This window comes from Chiloscyllium plagiosum, unplaced genomic scaffold (genome assembly GCF_037043375.1).
Source record: "Chiloscyllium plagiosum isolate Xiang-an unplaced genomic scaffold, Cpla_swu_hap1 HiC_scaffold_17, whole genome shotgun sequence".
Taxonomy (NCBI): domain Eukaryota; kingdom Metazoa; phylum Chordata; class Chondrichthyes; order Orectolobiformes; family Hemiscylliidae; genus Chiloscyllium; species Chiloscyllium plagiosum.
Genome location: NW_028270155.1, coordinates 64,607,578 through 64,631,605, shown reverse-complemented (window position 1 = coordinate 64,631,605; position 24,028 = coordinate 64,607,578). Strand labels below are relative to the sequence as shown.

The following is a 24,028-nucleotide window of genomic DNA, read 5'->3' as shown; positions in this document are numbered from 1 at the left end:
TGTGAAAGGCCCTATGGCACCATTTTGAAGAGGAGCTCAGGAGTTATCTTTCAATCAACATCAGAAAAGCAGGTAATCTGGTCATTGTTATATTGCTGTTTGTAGGAGGTTGCTGTGCATGAGTTCACTGCCCTGTTTCCTACAACCGTGTCCACACTTCAGAGAGTACGTCACTGGCTGTAAAGTGGTTTGTGACATCCAGTGGCTGTGAAAAGTGCCAAATAAATCCAATTTCTTTCTTTCCTTCCTTTTAAAAACCTGTTGACTTTAGTGGAAATTCTAACACTCGCTGTGAGAGTTCTTTAGCAGCACTCAGAGCATCTTCCACCTCACAATATGGTACCAGAGGCCTGGGGCCTGCATAGCCATCAGGGAAATGCCAGTGGGACTAGAAAATAGAAGCTGACTCACACAATCAGTGTGCACGTGCGTATGCTAAGTATGTGTATGTACAAGTGCTTGTGGCTATATGTACGTGTGCGTGTCTGCATGTTTATATGTAGTTATGCATGAATTTGTGTGTATGTGTATGTGTGATTTGTGTGGACCTATGTATGTATATATATGTGTGTGTGTATATGTATGTTTGTGTGCATATGTATGTTTATGTGCTTGTTCGCATATGTTTTGTCTTCACGTATATGCATGTGTATTGGTATACATGTATGTATGCCATGATTGTGTGTATGTATGTATAGTGGGGTGTATGTGTGTGAGTATACGAATGTGTGTGTGTGTGTTTGTCCGTGTGTCTGTATGTGTAAATCAGCGTGTATTTGCATATATTTGCGTGCATGTATTTATGTGTGTGCCTATGTGGTTATGTTTGTGTTTGTGTGTTGCGTGTATTTGTGTTGTGCATATTGTGTTTTTATGTGTGATGTAGTGTGTTTGGTATGTATGTCGCATATGTGGCATATTATGTGTGCTTTGTGTTTTTGTGTGTGATATGTATGGTGTCTTGTGTGTTTCTGAGGTTGTGTGTGTGATGTTATATATTTAGTGTCTATGTACTGCATGCACATGTGTGTATATCAGATGTGTCTTGTGTTGATGTATGTGTGTAAGGTGTGGTTTGTGTGTGTTTTGTGTGGGGCGTGTTGTGTACATATGTTTGTCCTGTGTATGGTGAGTTCCTATGTGTATGTATATATATATGTATGTATGATTTTGTGCTTATCTATATATGTGTATGTATGTTTGTGCTTTTGTGTGCATGTTTGTGTGTGTGTGTGTGTGTGTATGTATGCGATTGATTCCTTGTATGTGTATGTATGCTTCTGTGTATACATCTGTGTGTCTGCGCTTGCATGTGTAAATGTATATGTGTGGATATATTTTGCTGTGTATGCTGTGTGTGTGTTTGTGTGTGTGTGTAGTTGGTGTTTTGTGTGTTTGTGTAATGGGTGTGTTGTCTGTGTGTGTAATGGGTATGTAGATGTGTTGTGTGTGTGTGTGTCCGTGTAGTGTATGTGTAGTGGTTGTGTGTGCATTTGTTTGTGTTTACGTGTATGTGTTTAGTGGGGGGGGGTGTTTGTGAAATGTGTTTATATGTGTGCAGTGGATGTGTTGTGTCTGTTTTGAAATGTATATGTACACGTGTGGTGGGTGTGTTGCATGTGTGTTTGTAGTGCATGAGTTATGTATGCAATGTGTAGTTGGGTGTGTTGTATGTGTGTTTGTAGTGCTTGTGTTATATGCGCAATGTGTTTGTACATGTGTTGTGTGTGTGTTTGTATGTGTGTGTGTGTGCAGAAACAAAGGAAATAGGAGCAATGGAGGCCATTTGGCCCCTTGAGCCAGCTCTGCCATTCAATATGACCATGGTTGATCATCCAACTCAGTAGCCGATTTCCACTTTCTTCCCATACCCTTTGATCCCTTTAGCCCTAAGAACTATAGCTAACTCCTTCTTGAAATCATTCAATGCTTTGGCCTTAACCACCTTTTGTGGTAGTGAATTCCACAGGCTCACCACTCTCTGGATTCTCCTCATCTCAGTTTTAAATGGTCTACTCTGTATCCTCTGGTTTTGGACATCCTCATCACAAGGAACATCCTGATTTTACCTTGTCTAGCCCTGTCAATTTTTGATGAGGTCCTCCTCATCCTTGTTGTGTATGTTGTGTGTGCACATTTCTGTACAGCCACTCATCCTACCAGCAGAACTGTAACTGGGACATGAGAGGATTTCCAAACACACTCACCATATCTGGATTAGGGAACTGGAGACCTGGGAAATTTTCAGCGTCTACATTTTGAATGTAAAATAATACATTCTCTGCTTCAACAACTTGTTTTCCATCTTTACAATCTCTAAACAGTAAGTTATTTTGCAAAACTGAGACGACTCTGCAAAAGATTGGTAAAGGAAGAATGTTACTGCCCTGACAGTAATGGAGGGCTGGAGTTCAGCAGCAGTGGGCTCGGGATAACTTGCTGCATCAGGACAATTAATTTAACACAGTGCATTGGCCTGAGGCCCACACTGCACTCTAGCTGCCCGTCTGGGTGAAGGAGGTGAAGGAGAGAGGCCTGAAGCCCAGGGGGAGGCTATACAGCCGGCTCATGAGGATCTTTATCTTGAGTGTAAATACAACACTTCCTCATGGTGCAACCAGACCTGTTTGTTCATTTGGTATGGGTCTAAATGTGAGGCTGCATTCCTGATTACAATATTTCACACATTTTGCTTCCTGTTAGCATCCTGGGATCTGCCCAGTGCCTTGAGCAGCTTGCTGTAGGCCAAAGAGTGTCCTGGTTCTGCACAATGCCATCCAGACAATGCTCATTGATTACATTCTCTGCATAACATGCAGCACTCGCATGAAATAAGACAGAATGATGCCAATCAATTGGCCTGGAGATATCTGGTGGGGCCAGACCAGTTGTGCAGAGGCACTGGGTGACTTTATCAGACCCATTAGGTTTATTCACTCATTAGCCATAACAAAAACTGAGTAATTGATGGAAGATATCATTCTGAGGCCCAGAGTAGGGAAGGGATAGCTCCCAGGAAGCTCAGTTATTCAACAAGACAGTAGATGTTTGCAAATGGCAATGGGGGAGTGCTGAGGGAAGGAAAGATCAGAAGCTTCAGGAAATGCAGGATGGCACTGAACAAAGTAGGAAGACACTGCACACTCGCTGCACTTGGTAGGATTACAGATAGTGGTGTTTATCACCAATGTGATTCAGGAAAGTGACTAAATTACCTTCATACATATAAATATCATTGTTAAAACATTTTAAAAATTGTATGTTTGTGGTGATTGAGATATGATATCTGTCTAGCTGAGTAATTCCATAAAAGTACATGATTACAGCAGGTTTATTCATGATCAATTCTAAAATAGAGAGGCAGAGAAAGATTTAAAGGGCATTGTGGATGTGTTGGAGCAGAAGACCTTGTAACCAAAAAAGGTGGATGGTTAGGAGGGTGATAGTCACAGAATAAACGGTCAGCCAGTGAGGATTGAGGTGAAGAGGAAGCTCTTCACTCAAACGGCTGTGAATTTTGGAATTGTTTCTCCAACAAGCTGGGCATGTTCAGTCACTGGGAACAGTTGCAACAGAGTGGATAGATGCTGAAGGATATGAGGTGAGTGAGAGAAGGTGGAGTTGATGAAGAAGATCAGTCTTGATAGAACTGATTTGTAGAGGAGATTTAAACAGCCAACAATAAATGTGCTGAATTCTCCCCAAAATTTAGCTAAATACAAGTTTCCCTCTGTAAGCATTTGTGAGATTGCTCACAGTACTCTCTGCAATGCAGCACATTTCTAGGGCACCTAGCTTGTCCTACCTTCTCTCGGTGCTGGTGTGATAGTTAAAATATAGGAGACACCAGGTCAAGGTCAGTCAGTCTGGAGCTGTCCTGCATGGCGAATTGCTCCAGAGACAGCGGACACAGGCACGTTAACTCCATGCTTTGTGGACAAGGACCTGGAGGATTAGCAACTTTGCACACCAAAATTTCTAATCCTGTCAAACTTCTTGAACTGTGTTGTAGATGCTTTTTTTTTATATAGATATTTTTATTAGAAATTTAACATTTTTACAAGTTTACAAAAATAAACAAAACTCTCAGATATAAACATTGATATACAATTAGCTCAAATATACAATAACCATAATTTGACAAAAATAGAAAAAAAAACAAAACAAAAAAAAACGAAAAGAAAAAAAACCACAAACAAACAAAACTCAACTATCTACTAATCTAACCTACAACTAACCAGGGTGTATATTTAAGTCTCTTACATGCTCGGGATGTGTTAACATCAGATATGATAAAACCCGTATTCGTGCGGGATTCCTCCCCCGAGGGGCCGCGGACCAGCCAGGTCTGTAGTCTCAATTAAATAAAAGCCCTTGTTAGGATAGCCGAAATATCTGTATTTATGTAATTCAAAAAGGGCTGCCATATTTTATAAAATAATTCGGTCTTTCGGTGCACCATATTTGTAAGGAAGTCAAGGGGAATACATTCCATAATTAGTCTGTGCCAATTTGAAAGTCCAGGGGGGCCCTCCGCCACCCAGTTCATCAAAATATTTTTCCTTGCACAGAAAGAAAGAATAGAAAATAGTCTCTTCCCGTACGTGTCCAGGGAGGGAAAGTTCGAAAAGCCCAAGAGGAGAGATACGGGGTCCACTTTTATTTCCGTTCCTAAAATTTCTGTCAGGGTGCTTGCTACTTTAGTCCAATATCTACGGATCTTATGACAGGTCCATAAGCAATGTACAAGAGTGCCCACCTCTATTTTGCATTTAGGACACATTGGAGATGCTCCTGCCTTAAATTTTGCCAATCGAACCGGTGCTATATGGGCCCTATGAAGTATCTTCAGCTGGATAGCCTGGGTTCTGTTGCAAATAGTAATTCTTCTAGCATTTTCCCAGATATCATTCCACGTTTCTGTGGAGATTTCTAGTCCCAGATCCTGATCCCATGTTTTAAGCAGATTATCCATATCTCCCGATACTTCATCATGTAGCAAATGATAAATATTACTGACGGAAGATACCCCCACTGGTCGTAGGACACTACATTCTCTATCGGATTTATAAAGACTATCTAATAACGTAGTCTTCTTCTGTATAAAATCTCGAATTTGGAAGTATCGAAAGAGGTCTCCATTGGGTAGTCCGAATTTCTGATGCAGCTGTCCGAAAGACATCAGGACCCTATCCTTAAATAAATCCCCGAGACATGAGATACCCCTGGATCTCCAGAGTTTAAAAGTGGCATCTGTTAACCCCGGTTTGAATCCCCATGCTCCCACTATCGGTGCATAGGGGGATGTTTTATGTGAATTACCCTCATTTTGCCGAATTATATTCCAAGCCTTGATTGTATTCAGTATTATAGGGTTTTTACAGTGATCTGTAATGATTTTCCTCTTGTCTGAGAATAAAAGGTTAATAAGTGGGTATTTTACTTGAGAAGCCTCGATGTCCAACCAGATTGATTGTGGATCAGACAAGACCCAATCAGCTATATAACTTAATAGGGAACTTAATTGATATTTCCTAAAATCTGGGAAGTCCAATCCACCCCTTGCCTGTGGAAGCTGTAGCTTCTTCAGCTTAATAAGGGGCCGCCTATGGTTCCAGATAAAGGAACTCAGCCAGCCGTATAATTTACATAAAGCTGTCCTCGGCAGCATCACCGGAAGCATTCTCATAGGATATAGGAGACGGGGCAGGATATTCATTTTGATTAATGCTATTCTACCCAACCAGGAAATTGGCAGGTCTCCCCATCGCTGGAGGTCCTGCCTTATCCTTTCCAATAAATACACAAAATTAGCCTTATACAACTGACCAAATACTGGGGTAATAAAAATGCCTAAATATAAGAAACCCTCCAGGGACCAGCGAAAGGGAAAAAGGGAACCGTCCGCTAAGCGGGGTATCACAGCAAGGCCACCCATTGGCATTGCCTCCGATTTTAAAAAGTTAATTTTATAACCTGAGAATGCACTAAATGTATTAATAACTTGGATTAAGCGAGGTATGGACGTCAAAGGGTTACTGAGGAATAGAAGAACATCATCTGCATAAAGGGTAATTTTATGTTTACCTGTACCAATCCTTGGGGCCACTATATTAGGATCAGCTCGTATAGCTTCTGCTAGTGGTTCAATTATTAGCGTGAATAACAATGGCGAGAGGGGACATCCCTGACGGCAGCCCCTACCCACACTGAAGCTATCCGAGCCTAATCCATTGGTAACCACAACTGCTTTGGGATCACTATACAATGTTGAGATCCATTTGGTAAACACCTGTCCAACACCAAACCTCTCCAATGTGTAAAACAAATATGACCATTCGACCCTATCAAATGCCTTTTCCGCGTCTAATGAAACCACTACTCCTGGTATCTTTCCCTGATGACAAGCTTGAATCATATTCAGAGCCCTTCTAACATTATTGGATGATCTACGGCCCTTAATAAACCCCGTCTGATCCTCCTTTATAATATGTGGCAGTATCCTTTCTAATCTCAGTGCTAACGTTTTAGAGAGGATTTTAAAATCTACATTTAGCAAGGATATTGGTCTGTATGATGTACAATCTTCTGGGTCTTTTCCTTTTTTAAGGATAAGAGAGATATTTGCCTCTTTCAACGAAGGCGGGAGACAGCCCTGACTATATGCATAGTTATACATATCCATAAGTGGACCAACCAGTATTTCTGTAAATTCTTTATAGAATTCAGCTTGAAAGCCATCTGGGCCCGGCGTCTTACCATTTTGAAGGTGCCTAATTGCATCAACTATTTCTTGGGGTGTAAGAGGAGCATTTAGGACCGATACTTGTTCCGGAGTTAGGTCTGGAAAAGTCAAATTTTTAAAAAATGACTGCATCCTCTTCGTCCTATCTTCACAATCCTGTGATTTATATAACTCAGAATAGAATTTTCTAAAGGTCGCATTAATCTTTTTATGATCATGAGTCAAAATACCCGTACTTTCCTTGATAGACATAATAGTCTGAGGGGCCTTTTTTTTCTTTGCAAGAAATGCTAAGTATCTACCCGGTTTGTCGCCATATTCATATAACCTTTGCTTTGCAAATAATATTTCCCTCTTAGCCGTTTGAGTAAGTGTAGTATTTAGAGCTGTAATCCTTTGCAATTTAATAATAGAGGGTCTATCAGTGTATGCTGTTTCAGCCGCTTTTAAGCGGGCTTCAAGCAGACGCTGTTGTTCTCCCTTTAATTTCTTCTGGGTCGCTGAGTAGGAGATGATCAAGCCTCGCGTGTAAGCTTTGATGGTCTCCCACATCATTGACGGGTTGCTAGCTGTACCTGAATTAATTTCTAAAAAAGTTTTAAATTCTTGCGAGAAGTACTTTACAAATTTACTATCTTTCATTAAGAAGGGGTCCATACGCCAATGCCGAGGGGATGTCCCACTGTTCCTCGCCTTAGTTTCCATATATACAGCAGCGTGGTCAGAAATTGCTATATTACCTATTTTACAGGATGATATGGAATTTAAAAAAATTGAGGGGGCAAAAAACATATCAATTCTGGTGTGACATTTATGTGGATTAGAGTAGAAAGAAAATTCTCTACCCTGTGGATGAAGACATCTCCATACATCTACTAATCCTAATTCTTTGTTCAGATCCATCAATTGTCTAGATCTGGGAGATACTCCTGCAGTACTCTTGGGAATCCTGTCTATTTCCGGATCCATAATACAGTTAAAGTCTCCCCCTATAATTATATGATGGGCATCAAAAGCCATCAATTTTGAAAAGGCTTCCATTATAAATTTAAAGGGGTGTGCCGGGGGGCAGTACAAATTTAAAATCCCATATTCCTCTCCATTTATGAGAGCTTTAATCAAGATATATCGTCCAGATTCGTCTTTTATCTGCTTTAGGATTTTGAAAGGGAAATTCTTCCGAACAAGAATAACAACTCCCCTGCTTTTTGAGCTAAAAGAAGAAAAAAAGGCCTGATCAAATCCGCCCTGTCGTAATTTCAAGTGTTCTTTATCTGACAGGTGTGTCTCCTGTAGGAGAGCTATATCAACTCTTTCCTTCTTAAGATTTGATAATATTTTCTTCCTTTTAAGTGGCGAATTACTCCCCTTGACATTCCAGGTGCACCACTTAACCGATTGATCAACCATAATCCTCTGGGCCAATCCGAGACCCCTCGGGAGGGGGAACCCTATCCAGAACATCCCGAGCATGGAACATGTAAAATTTACAAAAATAAACCCTCTTTAATACACCCACAACAATACAGTAAAAAACTATTTCTAAATAATAAAAATATAAAACGTATCTAAGTGGAGACTTTCCCCCTTGTTCCCAGGGGGCATCACTTCCTCTCCAAAAATCCTTCATATCCTCTCCCAACCGATGCCCCACCCTTGACCTAGGCACTCCTCAATCAAATGAGGAAAATTCAAATATAATACAAAGCTAGAGTTAACAGTGAGCACCCCACCCCCACCCCTACCAACACCTGGGTATATTTGGTAATGTTAATACCATATATAAACATATAACTATAAAATTACCAGTTCAACAAATAATAATTAAATATGATAATACAAAATAACGAAGGGAAAAACAACCCCGCTCCTAAAGACAGAGGTAAAATCGAATAAGGTAACCACCTCCCCCCACCAACATTAACCAAATCCCCCAGCTTATATATACATATATATACATACACATACATATATATATATATATATATACACACACACATATACATACACCTCTCATATATACATAAAATAATAACAGAAAACAACTCCAAGGCGGGGGGGGGGGGGGGAGAAAATCAAATCCCTCTCCCCACCCCCCATAATAATATTAAGCAATAAGGTAAGAAAAAAAAAAGGGAGGGGATATAAACCAAAACGGGGGGGGGGGGGGGGGGGAAGGCAGACCAACATCCATTATGTCCTACAGTTTATCTAAGAGAGTCCAAGAATTCCTTAGCCTTTTCTGGTGATCCAAAGTTATATACAGATCCTTCATGGTTAAAGCGTAACATCGCTGGGTAGCGTAAGGAGTACTGTACATTTAAGTCCCTTAAACGCTTCTTCGCCTCGTCGAATGCCTTCCTCTTTCGAACCAGAGCCGGGGAAAAGTCCTGAAATAGCATGATCTTGGATCCTTTGTAGATCATAGCTTGGGGGTCTTTTCCGAGATTTCTAGAGGCTTCTAGGAGTATCTGCCTCTCCCTGTAGCTCTGCAGCCGGAACAGGACCGGGCGTGGGCGCTGGTTCGAGCCAGGCCCGCGTATTGCGACCCGGTAGGCCCATTCCACCCTTACCTGGCCTGATCCAGCTTGCAGATTTAAAAGTTGTGGCAGCCACTGCTCCAGGAATGCTGTAAGCTGGCCTTCCTCTTCCTGCTCGGGAAGGCCCAGCAAACGAATATTTTTTCGACGACCTCGATTATCGAGGTCGTCAATATGATTTTCCAAGGTCCGGACTCGCTGCTCGAGAGTCCGGACCTGATCCACGGCCGATTGAGCAGTTGTCTCGGAGGTCGCGGCCTTTAGCTCCGCCCCTCCAACTCGGCGTTGAATTTCTTCAATTTCACGGTCGTGCTTCTTCAGCGCGGCCGACAGCGACTCCCAACGGTTCCTGGATTCGACGATAAAGGCATCGATCTTCGAGTCAAGCTTGGAAAGCATTTCTGCAAGGCTTGCTACTGTAGGTAAGTCCCCCGGGGCGGCTGTGGACGCCTCTGCTGCAGCTGGAGAGTGTGGGGGAGGGGTTCCTGCTTGCTGAGAGCTGCGGGCTCCCTTCCCTTTAGTCATTTTAACTTAGGATAAAGTTGCTTAAATATAATATTGCACAACTAATTGAGTTACTAAACTGTTAAAAATGATTTATAAATGATTTGGTGAGCTTGGTAGGGGGTAGGTGACCCACTGTGCCCAGGTCTTGGGAGGAGCACTATAGACTCAGTCTTACTGGGTCGCCGCCATCTTGGATCCCCCGTAGATGCTTTTAAAGTGCCCAATTCACTGAGTTAAGCAACTTAGCACATGAAAATCTTCATTTTCAGCAATGTACTTAAAATCTGTTGTGGATGTATACCTGGGTAAGGTAAGCAGGTTTGAACAGCAAAATCACCATTTCCAGCAAACTTCTCCAAAATGCTGGCACATTCTTAAAATGTGCAATCTGCCCTTTTGTATCATCTAGAACAGAGGTTAAGAATCATCAAAGCCCTCCAGAGTGAAAGCAGGCTATTTGGCCCATCAAGTCCATACTGACCCTCTGAAGAGCAGTGCACCCACCCTCTCCTCCCATAATCCTGCATTCCCCATGGTTAATCCACATAGCCTGTACATTCCTGGAATCTATGGAGTAATTTACCCTGGCCAATGCACATCTTTGGACTATGGGAGGAAATTGCTGCACCCAGAGGAAAAACGAACAGACATAAGGAGAATGTGCAAACTCCAGATAGGCAGTTGCCCAAGGCTGGAATCAAACCCGAATCCCTGGTGCTGTGAGGCAGCAGGGCTAACCACTGAGCCACCATGCTGGCCTAAACTCAACTCAACCCAGACGGGAATTGTACCCATAAAACTTGGCTTAGGAGGTCTGTGCCTTACCCATTTAGGCCTCCGGGGCCATTCATGTGAAAGTCCTCGCTGGCATTGAACCCCAATAGATTTGCCAGCATTTTGGATACCATTTACTGGAAATGGTGATTTTAGTGCTCAAACTTGCTTATCTCACCACGATATGCACATTAGCTAGAAATGGCGTTTGCGATATACCAAGTTACTTATCTCACTAAGTTATGCATCTACAACATATTTTCAGGTCATGGAGAAAGTGAAGACTGCAGATGCTGGAGATCAGAGTCAAAAAGCATGGCCGATCAGGCAGCGTCTGAGGAGCAGGTGCTCATACTTGAAACATCGACTCTCCTATTCCTCGGATGTTGCCTGACCACTGTGCTTTTCCAGCACCACACTTTTGACCCATATTTTCAGGACATGCCAACTTTTGAGAAGTTTGCTCAAAATGATGATTATCTCACCCAGATATACACTTTAGTAACATCTGCAACAGATTTTAAGAACATTGCTAGAAATGGAGATGTTGGTGCGCCAAGTTACTTATCTCAGTGGGGTATGCATTTCAGTAACATCTACAAGAGATTTTAAGAAGATGCCAGCATTTTGGGAAAGTTTGTTGGATGTGGTGATTTTGGTTTTCATACTTTCTTATCTCATTGAGATATGCACTTTATCAGCATCTATAACAGATTTTAACAAATGCCAGCATTTTAGAGAGAAGAGGAGTTAGTGCAGAGGACAGCTGCCATCCACCCTCAGGACTGGCAGGGAGACCATGACATCAGATGTTGTCAGCCTGATTCAAATTCACCACCACCATCAGTGTTATTTCATCAGTTCACTCTCCGAGGAGGAATACAACTGTTTCTCTCTGCTATCTCACTCACTCTATCTCTGCAACTGTAACCACGTCCCACAAGTACAATCACTAAAAGCTGAGCCGGTCACTTTTGTCTCATTCAGTGTTGCCCTTTGTCTCATTCCTCAAGCAAATGTTGCACAGAAAGATTGCATGAGCCAAGTTGGGTGGTGGTGTTCTCAATATTTCTCTCCTCCCTCCTACCAGGAGAGCATCCTTGTCTGAGTCAGGGGGACAGTGAGAATCACGTGGTGATGCAGAAAGCTCTGTGTCTTGTTGTGGTAGATAGCATCTTTAGGAATGACCAGGAGACACAGAGAATTCCTCAAGATGATAAGCCTTTATTTGCAAACAAAAGCTGTGGCCATCAGAGCAGACAACCCTGAAAGCCCGTGAACAGCGAGCATACTCTAATGTTTATGCTGTTCTAATAGTCATGCCCTATCCCTGTTACAGTAGCATAACCAATCGCACTAAGCCTACATTACATCCCCTTAACCAATCACACTCTGCCACAATTGTCTTCTGAATTGCTGTAGACCTCATGTTGGGCCGTGTCCATCTTTCTTCACCTTTTGTCACGCAAGGCTGACTCAAGCACGCAACCCAGACATTACACTTACATAACATGCATTACTTTGTAGTTATATATTCATATTTACCATAGTCTCAACAACCAACTAAGAAACACAAGTGGAACAAGCAGCAGGCACAGGTGTTAGAGCATCAGGCAAACTGGCTCAAATGTTGGAAGACTTCACCAACTCAGTTTACATCCTGCTGCACAGGCATCCAAATATCCAGTTACATACATGGACAGAGTGGCAACTGTCATGGAAGGCCAGGTCTGGCACACTCTGTTCGACCTGCACGCTAGCTTTTTTGGTGTTAGACTCCATTTGCAAGGTAACGGGTTGGCGCAGGGAGTGGCAAGGAATTTTATCCTCACTCCAAGTACCATTTCCTCACAAGCAGACAGAGTGATGTACTCAGGTGAAGCGAAAACATACAAATGCCCTGGCGGTCTCTTCTCAGGGCACTTCAGAACTGGTTGGGACTTTCACACCATTCTCAATCATCTGAACTTATAGCTCTAAAGAAGATTCATACAGACTTGAAAAGCTAACTTTGTTTCTCTCTCCATAGATGCTGTCAGTCATGCTGAGTTTCTACGGCATTGTCTGTCTATACTTCAGAAAATTCATTTGATTTGGCAGGGAGAAAATATCCTGTGAAAGCCAGGAGGAACTTGGAACTTTAAAAATAAAGATTATATTTCATCTGTCGGTATGGTGAAGTTACCTCAACCAGCACAAGCACTATTGGAGACACATTCACACTTAAAGGAAAACTAATTACAGTTGAGTGTCCAGCGCAACTGTGTTCTACAGTGAATATCTGTTCCCTTTTCTCTTTCACGGAGTTTGATGTGCAGTTCCTTGTCAATAAGCTTTTATAGTATTTCATGTAATATACTTCAATTATTCTGCAACCCTTCTAAATTAGAGACAAAAGTAGGTTAAACACTGGAAATGCTGGTTTCACAACTGCCAAATGGTTGTTGTATTGTAGTTCCATTTCAGGAATTATATATCATTTTCAGCATTGCCCTGAGCTTTGAACATGCAACTAAACTGAATGGTGGTAAGTGACTTGCATGACTACTTCAGGAATTCAATACAAAACTTCCCAGCTTAAGATTTTGCAGCAAGAAATAATTTTTTTTAATCTTTTACATAATTTTTTAAATTAGCTGATGAAAAATAAGGAATACAAACTGTATTTGCCCCGAAAAATTGGAAAGCGATTTGCCTGCATAATATTAGAGGGAAGTCAGGTGACTGCTTAAGATTTGACACCCATCTCAGCTGAATGAGGGGAATGAGGGGAAGGTCAGAAAAAAAAATCAGGGTTATTTGCCAAATGGAGAATTTTTAAAAATGTTCATGACTTCCATATATATTTGAAATTTATTGTGTTTTGTGTTTTAAAAGAATGATTATTTACGTGTCCGGAGTGTTGTTGGTACATCTCTGGATGAATTTGTTCACTATTCTAACTGGAGCTGTGCATTGTTCACTTTCATTCAGCTGGCGCCGCAAATGTTCACAAGTCTCAGTCGGCCCTGAGTGGAGAAGGAGAGGATTAAATAATCAGGTCAATACAAATCAGATCCAGCCCTTTGAAATACCTACTGGGAAGCACTCACAGTATGATCTTGAGGTAAATCAGCTTTGTTTTACTCTGGAAATGGAATACCTTTCTCAGCTCTTTAATTGACTGGTTAACGATTCAGAGAAATTTCCAGTTTTGACTCAAATGTATCAGTGAAAACTTAAATTAAATCGGAAGCAGAAGATGTTCAAACTGATGCATCAATCAGCTTGTTAGAAATAACTTAATTTTTAATAATCCCATCACGTTACTATACTCTTACAATGATTCAAACTTTTCAAATGTTCCAAAACACTGGAATAATCACTTACTGGGTCCCCAGCCAATCTACAATCTGATAGAGGGATCATTTGGGCCAGTTTACATTAAGATCCTTATAGCCATAGCAACAAAATGGAGCCTAATGAAATGGAAAGACTGTAATGCCTCTAGTCCAGAATGCTTATGATCAATGTATCTCTGGATTTTGGAACTTTCTGGTTTATAGAATAACATTACAAACACAACTGGAGAATATCAAACTTATAAATGTTTACCTACAGCAAAAAACACTGATAAAACATTGTAAGACAGTAAAAAGTATTGCATTACTTACTGTTTCTACTCACCAAATATTGCATTGAAATGGTGTTACAGTTATTCAACTCCACTCAAAATATTTCTAGACAACATTTTTTTCTAAACATTAGATTTCAAGACTGGAGAGGCTAGGGTTTATTTCAGGTTTTATATCTCATTTACACATTCCAGACACTTGAGAGTCTAATTCTCTCATTATCCACCTGTGAGACCCTATCTTCATTCTGAAACTGGGACTTAATTTTAAGAACTCTGCATTTCCTGTATGTTTGTGTGTGGAGTGAAGTGAATTAAGGTGCAGCTCTAAGGATTTTGCTGAACCTCTTATCAGAATTTGTTAAAAATGATACGCAAAATTGCACGTGGCAGCTCAATCCAGCTGTGAATTTTGCAAATTTATACAAGACCATAACCAACAGCAGCCATCAAGCAGCCATGCTGTCCCAATAAATCAGCAAGAAGAATTGTAGTACTTAATTTTTCTGGAACAGGATCATTTCACAACCCCATTGTTCATGTTGCACACATCAGACAGCTCACTGATCATTGCTGCATTATAAAGTGACCAATGCACTAATTGGGTGCATGGCACCAGCTTCACATTGACCAGTAACACCAACAGGGCAGGGAGAGTGGTTCCTTCTACATTTCTGGCCCTCCCAGGTTGTAAGGAGTCTCTGATTAGTCCTAAATTTACACTGAGGGCGGCAACTGCATTCCATTGGTTCAGTAATAGGTTTCGGCTCCTTTATTAGGGTCAGTCTGTGATCACTGATGACAGAATATTTGTGTAAAAGCCTGTCATCCTGATAGTGCCCGGAATGAATTATTTTTGTCCCCTTTTTTGTGGAAAGGGCAAAAAGAAACAGCTGACTTTATTGGTGAAAAGGTATATCCACATCTATCATTCATAGGGAGGTAGTGATATAACGTTGCCATAGCCCTGCTCTCTCATTACAGAGAGATGACTGGTGGTTGTTTTACCTGAGGGCTACCATGGCTCAGGCAAGGGATAATGTCTCTGGATCCTCACCTGGATGCAGTGCATGCAGTGAGTCAGCATCACTGTGAGGTGAAGGGAAGTGTGTGCAGTGAGTCAACATCACATTGCGGTGGGTTGGAAGGAATGCGTGGTGACACGACAAAGTGGCCTGGAAGGAGAGAGCAGTGAGGAGAAAATGAGAACTGCAGATGCTGGTGATCAGAGTCAAAGAGTATGGTGCTTTAAAATCACAGCTGGTCAGGCAACATCCGAGGATTAGGAGAATCAACTTTTCCAGCATAAGTCCTCCATCAGGAATGAAGCTTGTGACCAAGGGGGCTGAGAGATAAATGGGAAAGGAAAGGGAAGGGGAAGGGGAGGGGGCAGGGGCTGAGGCTTGGGGGAAGGTAGCTAGGAATGCAATAGGTAGATGAAGGTGGGGTGCAGGTGATGGGTCAGAGAGGAGGGTGGAGCAGATAGGTTGGAAGGGAGATGGACAGGTAGGACTGTTCAAGAGGGCGGTGTCAAGTTGGAAGGTTGGGACTGGGATAAGGTGAGGGGAAGGGAAATGTGGAAACTGGTGAAATCCACATTGATCCCGTGTGGCTGGAGGGTCACAAGGCGGAAGATGAGGTATTTTTCCTCCAGGTGTCAGGCGGTTAGGGTTTGGCAGTGGAGGAGGCCTAAAACTTGATGTGGGAAGGGGAGTTCAAGTATTTGGCCACAGGGTGGTGGGGTTGTTTTGTGCATGTGTCCCAGAGATGTTTTCTGAAACATTCTGCAAGTTGGCGTCCTGTCTCCCCAATGTAGAGGAAACCAGATTGAGAACAACGGACACAGTATGTGATCTGTATGGAAGTACAGCTAAATCTCTGTCGGATGTGGAAGGATGTACAGTGAATCAACATCACTGTAAAGTGTGTTGGGAGGAGTGCACCGTGAGTCAGCCTGAGCAACACAGAGGTGGAAATCATGCTTCTCGAACAGCATGGGGGAGTTTACAGACAGCAGTTTCAAAAAGAATGGGAGGGCCTGAGGAGTGAGCAGCTTTTCAAGCAACATGAGAGAGCAGGTCTTTATTCCTGAAGCAGGGTCATTGGATCTGAAATATTAACTCTGCTTCCCCTCCAAAGATGCTGTCTTGACTTGCCGAGTTTCTCCAACAATTTCTGCTTTGTTTGAGAGAGCAGGCCTATAGCCCCATGCAGCAAACCTCCATGAGAAGGGCAGTGACAGAGGGAGATAAAACCCTGTAACAAAGAGCCCCTTGAACATGTTTCTTCCTGTAAGAACAAGGTATAACATCACAGAAAAACAGGTAGGTGATTGGTGAAAATTTCTTCCATGCCTTTGATTGGTCAATTGGTTTAAGTCAGGAGATGTCATTACAGCTAAACAGTACGGATAGGAAATTCACCCTAATGTATTTATTATTCAAATTAATGAATAGAATAGAATAGAAATGACAAGGCATGTGATGCATCGCAGCTATAGTATGTGGGAGCTAGTGCATGCTGGTGTAATCCACAGTGACCAAATCTGCACTAAGTATTGACTACTCAAGGAACCTTGGTGAAATGTTGAGGAGCTGGAATCTGAACTGTGGACACTGATGTATCAGGGAAGTTGGGTGTTCCCTGAAAACTGTGTTTCAAGAATCAGTCACACTCCTTGGAGTAATTACATCAAATTTGGTCCATGGTCAGGCATAGGACTGTTGATGAAGCAAGTATGGAGATCCAGAATTTAGCTTTGAATGAGCCTCAGCCTGAGCAAAGACAAGGAATCCTGAAGGCTGTGCTGCCTACCTGGTACTAATGTTTAGGATATCTTTTCTGGGGTGGAGATAAACTTGGATTTGGCAGGGTGGGAGGGTATGTATGGCTCAAAGATTAGTGTGGAGAAAGTGGGCTCTGTTCATGGGACACTGGCATCAGTACTGAGGAAACAAAGTTTCATTGGGATGTGCTTCATTGAACCATAATTGGGTACAGCATTCTAGTCAATTATATAGCCAGGCTTGTAGATAGTGCTTTCAACTAATTAGTGTGGGCAAGTTTAAAAAAAACAAAAAGAGAAGTGCAAGTTAGTGAAGAGGCAAATGATAATCAAAATATGACAAGAAGGGGTAGAAAATATGTGTAGATGAGAGCAACAGGCATTAGAACCAGAGAGAGTAATAATAGTTAAAAGTCTGTACTTTGACTGGAAAAATCAGATTGGCAAGGGTGACATGGAAGACAAATCTCTATTTCATCAGGGACTGATTCTAGGAGCAATATGTTGCAGAATCAATCAGGGAACAAACTTTTCTAGATCAATAATTTGTATTAAGATGGTATTACTAAGATATCTCGAAGTTAAAGATCTTCTAGGGATCACAACATAGTAAAATTTTAAATTCACTTTGAGGGAGAGCAATTTAGACTTCAACTTGAATTATTGAGGGAGGAATAAAGAAAAATAGATTAAGGGGAGAGTGAGTAGATGAGCAGTAGTAAACTTTTAAGTAGGGTATCTCATAACACTCAGCAAACAATTATTCTGGTGCAAAGGAATGACTTGATGAGAAGGATGAATGACTTGTGATCAGCAAGGACAAAGAAAAATAGTATTTGGATTTCCAGAATGCCACTCAGAATGTTATTACACAAAATAGGAGCCCATAGTATTGGGGAATAGTATATTGGTATGAATTAAATATGATTAAAACAGAAGGCAGAGAGTTAGGATTAACGAGATTTTTTTTTAGGTTGGAACATGTAACTAATGGACTGCCATAAGAATCAGTCCTAGGGCCTCAATAATTTACTATTTATGTTGATGACTTGGCAGGGTGTAATGTGTCTATTTTGCTGATGTTACAAAAGTAGATGGGAGGCATTTTGCAATGAGACACAAGGAACCTGCAAGGGCTTATAGATAGGTTGACTAAATGGCCAAAAATCATGACAGGTAGAGATTAATTAGATTAGATTACATTACAGTGTGGAAACAGGCCCTTCGGCCCAACAAATCCACACCGACCCGCCGAAGCGAAACCCACCCATACCCCTATATTTACCCCTTACCTAACACTACGGGCAATTTAGCATGGCCAATTCACCTGGCCCTGCACATCTTTGTGACTGTGGGAGGAAACTGGAGCACCCGGAGGAAACCCACGCAGACACGGGGAGAACGTGCAAACTCCACACAGTCAGTCGCCTGAGGCGGGAATTGAACCCGGGTCTCTGGCGCTGTGAGGCAGCAGTGCTAACCACTGTGCCACCGTGCCACCCATAATGTTGGGAACTGTGAGGTCTTGCACTTTGGTGGGAAGAATCAAAAGGCAGACTATTATTTAAATGGACAGAAACTCCAAAACAGTACATTACAAAGGGATAAGGGATGAAACACAAAAGATTAGCTTGCAGAATGTCATTAACAAGGCAATTGGAATTTTGGTCTTAATTGCGAGCAGGTTAGTGTTTAAAAATAGATTGATTTATCAAGTACAGCTAAACAGGTTCAGCATTTATTCCTCAGAGTTTAGAACAAGGGGGTGGTCTTATTGAAATATATAAGATTCTGAAGGAGCTGAACAGAATTGATGTTAAGAAGATGTTTTCATGAGTGAGGGAATCTCAAATGAAGGGACATAGTTCCAGAATAAGGGGACACACATTTAAAACTGAGATTCTCTCAAAGGGTAGTGAATATCTGAAATTCCCTCCTCCAGAGAGTTGTGGAGACTAGATCACTGGAAATATTTGGGAATAGCAGTTAGAGTTTTGAAATATCTAGTTAGTGGGTTAGTGGGTATGAAAGAGGAGAAAGGCAAGGGGCAGATCATGCTCTTGTTGAATAACAGGATAGACTTACTTCCGCTCCCATGTTGTATGTTTTTATGTTCACAGTGTCCAACATTAGCTGTGATTCTATGATTGAACTAATTTTTCTAAATAGTTCAGTGTGCTAAAAATTATGTTGACAACTAAGTTAAGATTGCCAGTCAGGCTCACAAAGTAGCGAACTAGCGCATACTGGAACCTAGATACATGAGATCCTCTTCCTTGCAGACGGAAAGAAACGCCTACACACACTGTGTCTACTTCAACTCAACAATTTAGATGATAACCATTATCTGGTTTAATTCTCAAGGCACTGCCAATCAGATTCAACCTGCCTGGTTTAAATTTAAACAAAGCTTGACAGTTATGTGCCTGTTATCGTATACTTGGTGCATTCTCCATGACAATTAGAGTCCACTTTCCAACAAATCAGCGTGCTCTTCTCACAAAGTATAAAAGTGCTGCTTCCCCCTTTACATTGGTATCCTTGTGAATCTCCTGCTAAAACAAGATGCAAAATGTACCTTATATCCTAAATGTTGAACAGTTGGGAAGTGAAAGTATGCAAGAGACTTGGGTGTCCTTGTCACTAAAAACTAAAATGCATGTGGAACAACAATAAGAAAGACAAAACTATGTTGCCTTCATTGTAAGAGGATTTGAGGATAGAAGTACAGATGCAAATGTATCAAACCTTGGCGAGACTGCACCTGGGGTAATGTGTATAGTTTTGGTCTCTCTATGTGAGGAAGTGTGTGCATGCCAGAGAGGGAGTGCAATAGTGTTCGTCAGCCCAAACCCTGGGATGTTGCAATCCTCCCGTGATGACAGATTGAGGAAACTGAATGCGTAGTCTCTAAAGTTTTGAAGAATGAGGGGTGATCTTATTAAAATTTACACAATTCTCACAGGGCATGATAAGGTGCAGCTAGATAAGATGTTTCCCTTGGATGTTCAGGTTAGTAACAAGTGAAATATTCTCACATTAGGGCTATGTGATATAAAACCAAGGTGAGGAATTTCTTCACTCTGTGGGTGATAATTCTTTAGAATTCTCCACCCCAGAGAGCTGTGGAAGTTCAATTATTGATCAATCATAACCAAAATTGATAGATTTCTGGAGAGTGATAATATCAAGACGTATGTTGATAGTGCAGGGAAACATTAATGATCAGCAATCACCTAACTGAATGTGGGAGCAGGTTTGTTGAGTTGACTGGCCTACTCCCATTCGGGATGAACTGAATGAGCCTAACTGTAGTTGCTACAGTGTATTTGCTGTTGTCACCTTCAGCGAGAATTGACTTTAGATATTTTGTAATCAATTTGTTAGGGATGTTATGACAGTCCTCTGGAGCAAGTGGGACTTGAACCCAGGTCTCCTGGTCCAGAGGTCAAAATGCTACCATTGTGCACAAAGTACCCAGAGTTGACTTTATAAAGGCCGTACTTTAATTTGTAAGTATGAGTCCCATTGAGGTGAGATCTTTGCCAATATCCTTCAATTGATAAAGAAATGAGATGAGCCAAAGTCTCTGGTGGATCTCTTTCACAACTGCAGCAGAACAGTGTGTGAGAATTGAATGCCTCTGTCTGTAAACTGTCACAATACCCTATTAATAATTATGAATTAATATTGGTTTAACTTATTGAATTTAAGTAGACATTTTCCAGAATTGGATAGCAGAGTTCATGAAAACATTTATTTACCTGCTGAAGAGAACATTCTGGTGGCTGATTCCTAAAGTAGAAATTTAAAGCATCAGATATCTTTTCAGTAAAATGGGCATTTATAAATAATAAAACTGAGATACTGTCTGATAATTCTGTCTTACCTGGGATGTTTCATGAGAACTGCCTGTCACTGGTCTAGTGACAGTGACATGATTGGAATGATTACTCTGTGTTAGAATTGTTGTTGGATCACTTAAATGTCCCTAATGTCTCTGACTCTATCACCACTGCTGGCAGTGCACTCCATGCACCCACAACTCTCTGTATGCAGAACCTACCTCTGACATCTCCCCCCACACTTTCCTCCTATTACCTTAAAATTATGCCCCCTCATGATAGACATTGCGCCATGGGAAAAGTCTCTGGCTATCCATTCTTTAATCTATGCCTCTCAATATCTTGCACACATCTATCAAGTCACTTCTCATCCTTCTTCACTCCGATGAGAAAAGCCCTAGCTCCTTCAACCTTTCTTCATAGGACATACCCTCCAGTCCAGGCAGCATCCTGGGAAATTGCCTCAGCATCCTCTCTAAAGCTTTCACATCTTTCCTAGGATGAGGTGACCAAAACTGAACACATCATTCCAAGTGTGATCTAACCAGGGCTTTATAGATCTGCTGTATAAACTCGCGGCTCTTAAACTCAATACCCCTGCTAATGAAAGCCAATACAACTATTAGCCTTCTTAACAACCCAATCAATTTGGGTAGCAAATTTGAGAGATCTATGGACCCCAAGATCCCTCTGTGCTTCCACACTGCCAAAAATCATGTCTTTAACAATGTATTCAGCATTCAAATTTGACCTTCCAAAATGAATCACTTCACACTTATCCAGGTTGAACTCCATCTGCCACTTCTGCATCCTGTCAATGTCCCGTTGCAACCTACAAAAGCCCTCCACACAGTCCTCAACTCCACCAACATTCGTGTCATTGGCAAACTTACTAATCCACCCTTTCACTTCCTCATTCAAGTCATTTATAAAAATCACAAAGAGCAGATATCCCAGAACAGATCCCTGTGGAACACCACTGGTCACCGAGCTCCAGGCTGAATACTTTGCATCTACTATGATATGGACCAGGCCAGACTCTCTCAAAACATTGCCAGACTCTCTCAAAACATTAGACTAGACCCTAACTTTGCTCGTTGTTTTAAGCAGGTGTGTGTGGTTATTCCAGGAGAGATGCAGCTGGTCAAACCACTTAGTTTTAAACAAAACAGAATTTATTTACAAGATTACCAAATGAAACAAACAAAAGAGAACAGAATACCAAATAACTCAACCGATCCGAGAACCCAACAAATTACCTCAACTTAATGTTGCTGTTCCAAATACTTGAAACAATCCCCAAAAGCACCCCTTGGCACTAAAGGTTAACACACACACACAGGGTTTTACAGGTGAGAGAGAGAGAGAGAGAGAGAGAGAGATGGCAGCATGGAACATCATCTTCCATGGAGCTGTGTCTTGGATCAGCAGCTTGAAAACAGCCTGACTGCTTTCAGTGAGTAGCCAGACTGTTAAAACCAAAACAAACCATGGAAAAGCTGAGCTGGGAGAACTGGCCACTCCCTTTCATTGGACAGGTGTTTCTTTTAAAAACGTGAAAGCCTTTTGCCTGAGGCAGTTTCTGTTGGCTATAATCAAATTAGTCCTAAAACCCATCCAGGAAACACTTCTTGGAATTGCTGCTTTTATGACCTCGCTGAAAGGAAAACCAAGGAGCAGCATAATCTTGTAAAAGGAGCAGCAGCATCAGGACTACCACCCTCTGTCTTCTATGGGCTAGTCAATTCTGTATTCAGACAGCCAGATTTCCTTGTATCTCATGCCTCCTTACTTTCTTAAAGAGCTTTGAGGAGAAAGTGAGGTCTGCAGATGCTGGAGATCAGAGCTGGAAATGTGTTGCTGGAAAAGCGCAGCAGGTCAGGCAGCATCCAGGGAACAGGAGAATCGACGTTTCGGGCATAAGCCCTTCTTCAGGAATGGGGAAAGTTTGTCCAGCAGGCTAAGATAAAAGGTAGGGAGGAGGGACTTGGGAGAGGGGCGTCGGAAATGTGATAGGTGGGAAGAGGTCAAGGTGAGGGTGATAGGTCAGACTGGGGTGGGGGCAGAGAGGTCGGGAAGAAGATCTCAGGTTAGGAAGGCGGTGCTGAATTTGATGGATTTGACCGAGACAGGGTGGGGGGAGGGGAAATGAGGAAACTGGTGAAATCCGAGTTCATCCCTTGTGGTTGGAGGGTTCCTAGCCGGAAGATGAGGCGTTCTTCCTCCAACCGTCGTTTTGTTGTGGGTCTGACGATGGAGGAGTCCAAAGACCTGCATATCCTTGGTGGAGTGGGAGGGGGAATTGAAATGTTGAGCTACAGGGTGGTTGGGTTGGTTGGTCCGGGTGTCCCAGAGGTGTTCTCTGAAACGCTCCGCAAGTAGCCGGCCTGTCTCCCCAATATAGAGGAGGCCACATTGGGTGCAGAGGATGCAATAGATGATATGTGTGGAGGTGCAGGTGAATCTGTGGCGGATATGGAAGTTTCCTTTGGGGCCTTGGAGGGAGGTGAGGGGGGAGGTGTGGGCGCAAGTCTTGCACCTCCTGCGGTTGCAGGGGAAGGTACCAGCAGACAAGGGAGGCGCGGTAGTAGTTTGGCGCACCGACCTCTACACCGCTGAGGCCAAAGGCCAACTCGCAGATACCTCCTCCTACTACCCCCTTGACCAGGACCCCACCCCCCACCACCAAACCATCATCTCCCAGACCGTCCATAACCTCATCACCTCGGGTGATCTCCCATCCACCGCCTCCAACCTCATAGTCCCACAACCCCGCACCTCCCGCTTCTACCTCCTGCCCAAAATCCACAAACCTGACTGCCCCGGCCGACCCATTGTCTCCGCCTGCTCCTGCCCCACCGAACTCATCTCTGCGTACCTTGACACCGTCCTGTCCCCCTGAGTACAAGAACTCCCCACCTACGTTCGGGACACCACCCATGCCCTCCACCTGCTCTATGATTTTCGCTTCCCCGGTCCCCAACGCCTTATTTTCACCATGGACATCCAGTCCCTGTACACCTCCATCCCCCATCACGAAGGACTCAAAGCCCTCCGCTTCTTTCTTTCCCGCCGTACCGACCAGTACCCTTCCACTGACACCCTCCTTCGACTGACTGAACTGGTCCTCACCCTGAACAACTTCTCTTTCCTATCCTCCCACTTCCTCCAAACCAAAGGAGTAGCCATGGGCACCCGCATGGGCCCCAGCTATGCCTG

The 24,028-nt window shown here is 42.5% G+C and overlaps 1 protein-coding gene across 1 annotated transcript in view; it reads right to left on the bottom strand.

Moving 5' to 3' along the window:
- LOC122558521 (adhesion G protein-coupled receptor G3-like) overlaps positions 1–24,028 on the bottom strand; it is a 54,408-nt gene that overhangs the window by 16,733 nt on the left and 13,647 nt on the right. Inside the window, exons 6-8 of the mRNA XM_087995616.1 lie at positions 20,729–20,759; positions 13,457–13,574; positions 2,208–2,352 (exon numbers count right to left, since the gene is read on the bottom strand). Of these exons, the coding sequence (XP_087851742.1) occupies positions 2,208–2,352; positions 13,457–13,574; positions 20,729–20,759 (294 nt within the window). The remainder of the gene's footprint in view (positions 1–2,207; positions 2,353–13,456; positions 13,575–20,728; positions 20,760–24,028) is intronic.